This window comes from Salvelinus namaycush, chromosome 11 (assembly GCF_016432855.1).
Source record: "Salvelinus namaycush isolate Seneca chromosome 11, SaNama_1.0, whole genome shotgun sequence".
Lineage (NCBI taxonomy): Eukaryota > Metazoa > Chordata > Actinopteri > Salmoniformes > Salmonidae > Salvelinus > Salvelinus namaycush.
The window spans coordinates 3,513,782-3,521,136 of NC_052317.1; the positions used below are offsets into that span (position 1 = coordinate 3,513,782).

At 42.2% G+C, this 7,355-nt stretch overlaps 1 protein-coding gene across 1 annotated transcript; it reads left to right on the forward strand.

Moving 5' to 3' along the window:
- The first annotated feature begins 400 nt into the window (after positions 1-400).
- On the forward strand, positions 401-1,087 carry basp1 (brain abundant, membrane attached signal protein 1). The gene has a single exon (XM_039004480.1). The coding sequence runs from the start codon at positions 401-403 to the stop codon at positions 1,085-1,087; it is 687 nt and encodes a 228-aa protein (XP_038860408.1).
- The last annotated feature ends 6,268 nt before the right edge of the window (positions 1,088-7,355 follow it).

Genomic DNA, 7,355 nt, shown 5'->3' on the forward strand with positions numbered 1-7,355 from the left:
TCAGTGGCCGTATAGCAATGGTCTCAGAATAAGAGTGCTGATTTTAAGGTCAGTTTTGCCTTTCAGATCTCAATAAATAACATTACAGGGACTGGGGGGACCTGATTCTATATCAACAGTCAACACTAAACAACCTTTGTGTTTGCAGGCAGTAGCATTGTGAAAAATCTTAAGCATTGCTGCAGCAGATTTTTAGAAATCCGTCCTTCTGTTGGTTCATAAATTAACAGTTGAAAGCAGTACATTTTCATGACTTGTATTGTAATTGCCGAAATACATGTACATACATCGTACTTGGTACATCAATGCTGAGTACCAGAGTGCAGTGCATCAGTATATCACCACAAGCTTTTCCAAAGTCTATATTAATTCCTCTCTTTTTGATCTTTCAGAGACTAAAATGGGAGGCAAGCTCAGCAAAAAGAAGAAGGGATACAATGTAAACGATGAGAAGGCCAAGGACAAGGATGCCAAACCAGAGGGCGCAACAGCCGAGGAGAGCGAACCTCAGAACGACAAAAAGGACGAGGCCCCTGCTCCCGCCGAGACCACCGAGGTAGCTAATGACACAAAGGATGTGCCCGCAGCCAATACCACGACGACCAAGGAGGAAGAAAAGGGTGCCTCCCCTCCCGCCAAGGAGCCGGAAAAACCTGCAGCGGAGCCCAAAGCGGAGGTGTCTAAGGCTGCGGAAGTCACCGACCCTGCCCCCAAAGCCAAGGAGAAACCAGCCGCCCCTGCGAAAGAGCCAGCCCCCTCCACTAAGGAAGCCGCCCAAGCTCCAGAGGTCAAGGCCCAGGCGCCTGCACCACCCGCAGCCCAGGCTGAAAGCAAAGACGAGGCCGACGCTAAAAAGACTGAGGCCCCGGCAGCACCAGCGGCTAAAGCCGAGGCGGCCCCTGTTGCCGCTGCCCCCCAGGCCAAGCCCACAGAAGCAGCAGCGGCAGCCCCGGCCAAGGAGGCCCCAGCTGCTAGTTCAACAGCAGCACCACTGGCTGCCACTGAGCCCGCTGCACTGGTCAAGGAGGCCAATGCCACAGAGGCCCCAGTTCCAAGCAAGGATCAAACCATAGAAGTTCAAGATTAATGGACACCTCTTTTAAGAAAATAAATTGCATTAAACAACAAAAATGAAGTAAAATAGAGAAAAAAATTAATAAAATAGCCCACCCATATTAATATTATAATAATAATGATTTGTTGGAGGAGGAGGATTGTGACAACCTTGAGAAGGATGATGCTGCTGATGCCGATGATTATTATTACTATTATTGTTATGGTTATTCTATTTTTTCTGCTGTAGTATTTGAACTTAAATAAAAGTCTGTGTCAGCCATATGCCCCTCCATTCCACAGCATCCTTCCCCCATCCATTTCTGGGATTCAGCATTCTCCGCCTTCATCTCGCTCACAGTCCTCTGAGACCTCTGTAGTCTGGAACCATACACGTACATTTCCCCTAGACAGTGTGCTGCCGATGTCTGAAAACCAAGTGGAAAAAGGGGGTTGAATCTATTTACCAGCTGGACATGCACTCTGTCTGTCCCATCCTCGACTCACCCCCTCCCCCATGCCCCAAACTCGCTCCTCTCCAGAGTGCCGTGTTCTCAGCTAACGTACCTGGCACGTCTGTTTTGGCGCCAAGTGAGTTCCCTTTGCTGTACCCATAGTCGGCAGTTTATTTGGTATTTTTGGGTTGTTCGTGCTGTATATGGTCACTCAGTTTCTTGCCGCCTGTTTCCCCACAGGTTCATGCCACCTCGTTCAGACGCTGTCAGAGTTGAGAGGAGGTACTTTGGAAATTCTGAGACTTTCCTAGAGGTACAATATGTCGATGCGTTCTTAGGCATATGAAAATGCCCTAAAGTTTTTTTTGTTTTTTTTTACAACATTCTTTTACCTTCTTAGTTGTAGATGATCAGGACCGTTTTTGATGCATTTCTTAAATGTTCCTAGAAATCCTGAAAAACTTTGTAGATTGTTCTCAGACGTTCCAGCTCTGAATTCGCAGACATCGGGAATTCTCAGTCCCTTTGGGCCACTCTGACTGCAGCATAGTCTCTCTCTTCCTTACCCCCCCCCCCACTGTATCTTATTACAATTGAAAAATAAGACATAACAACTGTGTTTTAATCAATGTAACTCAATGGCTCTCAGCCTATATCACAAAGGTGCAATACATTTACACTCTAAAAAGGGATTGTGGTTCTAAATTAATGATACTGCATGAGGCATCTACAGCCTACTCAAGCTGCCATGGTCCCTGTAACCATGGCTACAATGTGACATGTTCGAGTAGTAAGATGGAAGAAACCCGCACAAGGAAGGGAGTCTCTAATCTTGTCATCTCCACCCACCATGCATTTTTCCTCTGATCATATATGTAGGTATACAGTACCAGTCAAAGGTTTGGACACCTACTCATTCAAGGGTTTTTCTTTATTTTTACTATTTTCTACATTGTAGAATAATAAGGAAGACATCAAAACTATGAAATAACACATATAGAATCATGTAGTAACCAAAAAAAGTGTTAAACAAACCTAAATGTATTTTATATTTGAGATTCTTCAAATAGCCAAACAGCCTTCATGACAGCTTTGCACACTCTTGGCATTCTCTCAACCAGCTTCACCTGGAATGCTTTTCCAACAGTCTTGAAGGAGTTCCCACATGGTTGGATGCTTTTACTTCAATCTGTAGTCCAACTCATCCCAAACCATCTCAATTGGGTTGAGGTCGGGTGATTGTGAAGGCCAAGTCATCTGATGCAGCACTCCATCACTCTCCTTCATGGTCAAATAGCTGTTACACAGCCTGGAGGTGTGCTGTGCCATTGTCCTGTTGAAAAGCAAAAATAGTCCCACTAAGCGCAAACGAACGCTGTGGTAGCCATGCTGGTTAAGTGTGCCTTGAATTCTAAATATATCATTGACGGTGTCACCAGCAAAGCACCCCCACACCACCTCCTCCATGCTTCTCGGTGGGAACCACACATGCGGAGCTCATCAGTTCACCTACTCTGCGTCTCACAAAGACACGGCGGTTGGAACCAAACATCTAACATTTGGACTCATCAGACCAAAGGACAGATTTCACCGGTCTAATTGCTCGTGTTTCTTGGCCCAAGCAAGTTTCTTGTTATTGGTGTCCTTTAGTAGTGGTTTCTTTGCAGCAATTCGACCATGAAGGCCTGATTCACGCAGTCTCATCTGAAGAGTTGATGTTGAGATGTCTGTTACTTGAACTCTGAAGCATTTGGGCTGCAATTTCTGAGACTGGTCACTCTAATGAACTTATCCTCTGCAGCAGAGGTAACTATGGGTCTTCCTTTCCTCTGGCGGTCCTTTCATCATAGCGCTTGATGGTTTTTGCAATTGCACTTGAAGAAACTTTCAAAGTTCTTACATTTTCCAGATTGATTGATCTTCATGTCTTAAAGTAATGATGGACTGTCGTTTCTCTTTGTTTATTTAAGCTGTTCTTGCCAAAATATGGACTTGGTCTTTTACCAAATAGGGCTATCTTCTGTATACCACTGTCACAACACAACTGATTGGCTCAAACACATTAAGAAGGAAAGAAATGCCATAAATTAACTTTTAACAAGGCACACCTATTAATTGAAATGCATTCCAGGTGACTACCTCATGAAGCTGGTTGAGAGAATGCCAAGAGTGTGCAAAGCTGTTATCAAGGCAAAGGGTGACTACTTTGAGAATCTCAAATCTCAAATATATTTTGATTTAACACTTTTTTGCTTACTACATGATTCCATATGTGTTATTTCATAGTTGTGATGTCGTCACTATAGTTCTACAATGTAGAAAATAGTACAAATAAAGAAAAACCCTTGAATGAGTAGGGTTCCCAAACTTTTAACTGGTGCTTTATATGTAGATTTATTCACTTCATTCATTGAGTACAGTACCTTTCGGTCAGTTTCTCCCAGTTGACACACAACATTTATTTTTGCCCAACAATGTAGAAACGTAGCAGAAACGTTGCGAGAATGTTGTGTGTCACTTGGGGGATTGTCTCTTCCTCTCTTGACAAAGTAATTGCATGTCCGTGGTTGGGTAAACCTGTGTAGTCCTGTCTTTCGGTGAAGTGGAAAATAGCTTTTTTGAAGTCTGCATTCATGGCAATTACAGTTGATATTTCATTCCATGTCTTACCGCTATCTTCACAACACCTCTAATTCAAACCAAGTAAAATAAAAATGTAAGCATTCAAATGATATGTACTTGTATAAATGGTGCAGCAGTAATAAAATTGAAGAAATTGATTGAAACTTCAGGCCTCTAGCAAGACCATATTTTTTTTCCAGCTTTGTCACACAACTCAAAATACTATCGGGCCTGCCTTCACCTTTTGAACTGTCTCTGTCTGATCAGTATTTGGCGTCGGGCTTGGAAAGAGAGAGCTTGACACTTGCATTCAAGCTTTTAGTTCTGCTCAGGCTAAGTAAGCAATGAAACAACTTTTTGACCGCAGCCCTACTGTATTTGTTGTGTATAATTCCTGGGCTGTAGATATGACGGATGTCACTGTTTACTTAGCAGCTTTGCTTCCTTCCCTATCTGGGTACACTGTCCTATAGTGCTGAGCGATTAGTGCTTTTTGAGGTCGTTTCGGTTATAAAAAAATAAGCATAGTTTTCGATTTCAGTTTTTTTTTAAATCATTATGAGCTTTTTCATGGAAATTCCAAAGCCCAAAATAGTGAAGATTTAATTTGCAAAAACATTAACTTTCCCTTGTCTACCAATGTGGAAATATACATCAACAGAAAAATAGGAAATTACTAAAGTAATAAAATATTTAAGTTGTGTTTATTACTTTTATTTAAAGACTATCTTTAATTCCATAGTCATCTCATCTCTGCTCGGGCATTAGCAGCCAGCCAGCCATCTCTGTGCTCCCCATACTGTACAGTCTTTGAGCTAGTAGCTTCCTAAGTGTGCTGCAGAGATAATTTTACTAGTTCTTCAAAGTACATAAGGCATACTTACGAGACTGCTTATTACGAACTACTGAAACTATCAATTGGGTAGAGCTACCTCACGAACTGTCTCTATCCCTCTCGTCGTTGTTACTTTCCTCTCTCGTGACCAGTGTTGCCAACTCCTCAGTAAGGAAAGTAGCTATTGGCTGTTCTAACAGTCGCTAGAAGTCGCTAAATGACGTCAATACCTAATTTGCATAATTGGCCATGTGCATGTAATTGTGATGGATGCTGTAGGAGAGAGGAATAACATCGTGGGAAAGACAAAGTGAGTAAAAAACTCCCGAAATATGTTTAGAACTACAAATGAACTTTCTTCTGTCGATTCTTGTTTTTTTTTATGTCACAATTCTAACCCTCCTCCTTTATCCGGGCTTGGGACCTGCAAAAGTGACCTAAAAGAGACACTCTGGCGGAGTTACTTTTTCATTTTTTAAAAGTTTTTTTAGTTTAGTTTTCTTAATTTGGTTTGGTTTTAACCTTATGGTCCACTTAGGAGCCTACAACAAGTCATAGTAAAACATGAACATTTTTAACCATTTTTTAAACCATTTGTTTTGTATACAATCTAAATGGACCAAAAAGAGACAATAGAAAAAAACTGTCAATGGCAATGTGAGAGAATTTTGGTAACTAGTCTGGCCCTAAATCAGGTTATTTTTTATGTAATTGTATTATTATTATTATTATTATTGCTTTGTTTAAAAAATAACGATATTTTGGAGATTTCGTTATCATTTAACCTAGAGAAAAGGCCATTCTTGAACATGGGGTGAGACATTCTCACTAATTTGTAAATAAATCCAGTTTGTTATTTGGAATTATTTATTTATGGTTTTAGAGAGAGAGAAACCAAAAGCTGCCTCATGGGTCTCCCGGTGGTGGCCGGCACGGGTATCGAACCAGCATCTGTAGCAACACAGTTTGCACTGCGACGCAGTGGCTTAGACCGCTGCGCCAATTGGGAGGCCCCATCCAAAGTTTTTAATGCTGATCAATTGCCTTGCACAAAGTTTCAGGCAATATATAATGATATTTTGGACATTATTTCGTTTTCAAAAAAACAAAAGTGAGCGATTGTAATCTGAATAAAGGCCAAAATAATATTTATAAAGGCCAAAATATAGGGCCTCCCGGGTGGCGCAGGGGTCTAGGGCACTGCATCGCAGTGCTAACTGCGCCACCAGAGTCTCTGGGTTCGCGCCCAGGCTCTGTCGCAGCCGGCCGCGACCGGGAGGTCCGTGGGGCGACGCACAATTGGCATAGCGTCGTCCGGGTTAGGGAGGGTTTGGCCGGTAGGGATATCCTTGTCTCATCGCGCTCCAGCGACTCCTGTGGCGGGCCGGGCGCAGTGCGCGCTAACCAAGGGGGCCAGGTACACGGTGTTTCCTCCGACACATTGGTGCGGCTGGCTTCCGGGTTGGAGGCGCGCTGTGTTAAGAAGCAGTGCGGCTTGGTTGGGTTGTGCTTCGGAGGACGCATGGCTTTCGACCTTCGTCTCTCCCGAGCCCGTACGGGAGTTGTAGCGATGAGACAAGATAGTAATTACTAGCGATTGGATACCACGAAAATTGGGGAGAAAATGGGATAAAATTATTTTTAAAAAAATAAAAAAAAATAAAGGCCAAAATATTTATTTCTGTTTTTAGAGGGAGAGAAACCATTAGCCCACATTGCCTATTTTTTGGACAAAGACATCCCGGCCAGCCAAACACTCACAGCCTGTGAAAAACAGGGTTAATAATAATACTTTTTCCCCGTTCCACATGTTAAAGGTTCCAATTGATCAATTAGTATATTTGAGTTTAACCATAATATTTGTTGTATTATTTGTTTTGTCTTTTCTGGTGGATTAAACTGAAATTGCAACCAATCACGGCCGGTTGTGATACAGCCAACCTAACTAAGAAATACATTTGACGATATAGTTCCCCCCCTACCCTCCTCCTAGGCAAGTCTATTGCCCTGTTAATAGCCATAATGGCGCTGTACAACGTGTCTGTGTGTGTTTTGAAAAAGTATTTTCCAGTAAGCAACTATTTGTTTAAATTCATTAACCTACTTTGTTCCAATATTTCTGTCATTCAGTGATATTTATTCCCATAGTAAATCGTTATGGATCCGTAATTAAATAACCATCTGTATTTTGAAACAGAATTTTTTTCATTATTTTATTAACGAAAACATAAAGATGACATCCTGAAGAAAACATCCTGATGAAGAAATACAGTACTGTACAGTATATGCTTTATCCGACATTTTGCGGTTGCATGAGGTCGCCCACACGCACTTAAGCAAGGGGCACCACCAAGCAAGCGGCACCATGAAGACCAAGGAGCTCTCCAAAC

Bases quoted from the DNA above. Each gene is read 5' to 3' on its own strand.
- basp1 (XM_039004480.1), top strand. From the start codon at position 401: ATGGGAGGCAAGCTCAGCAAAAAGAAGAAGGGATACAATGTAAACGAT.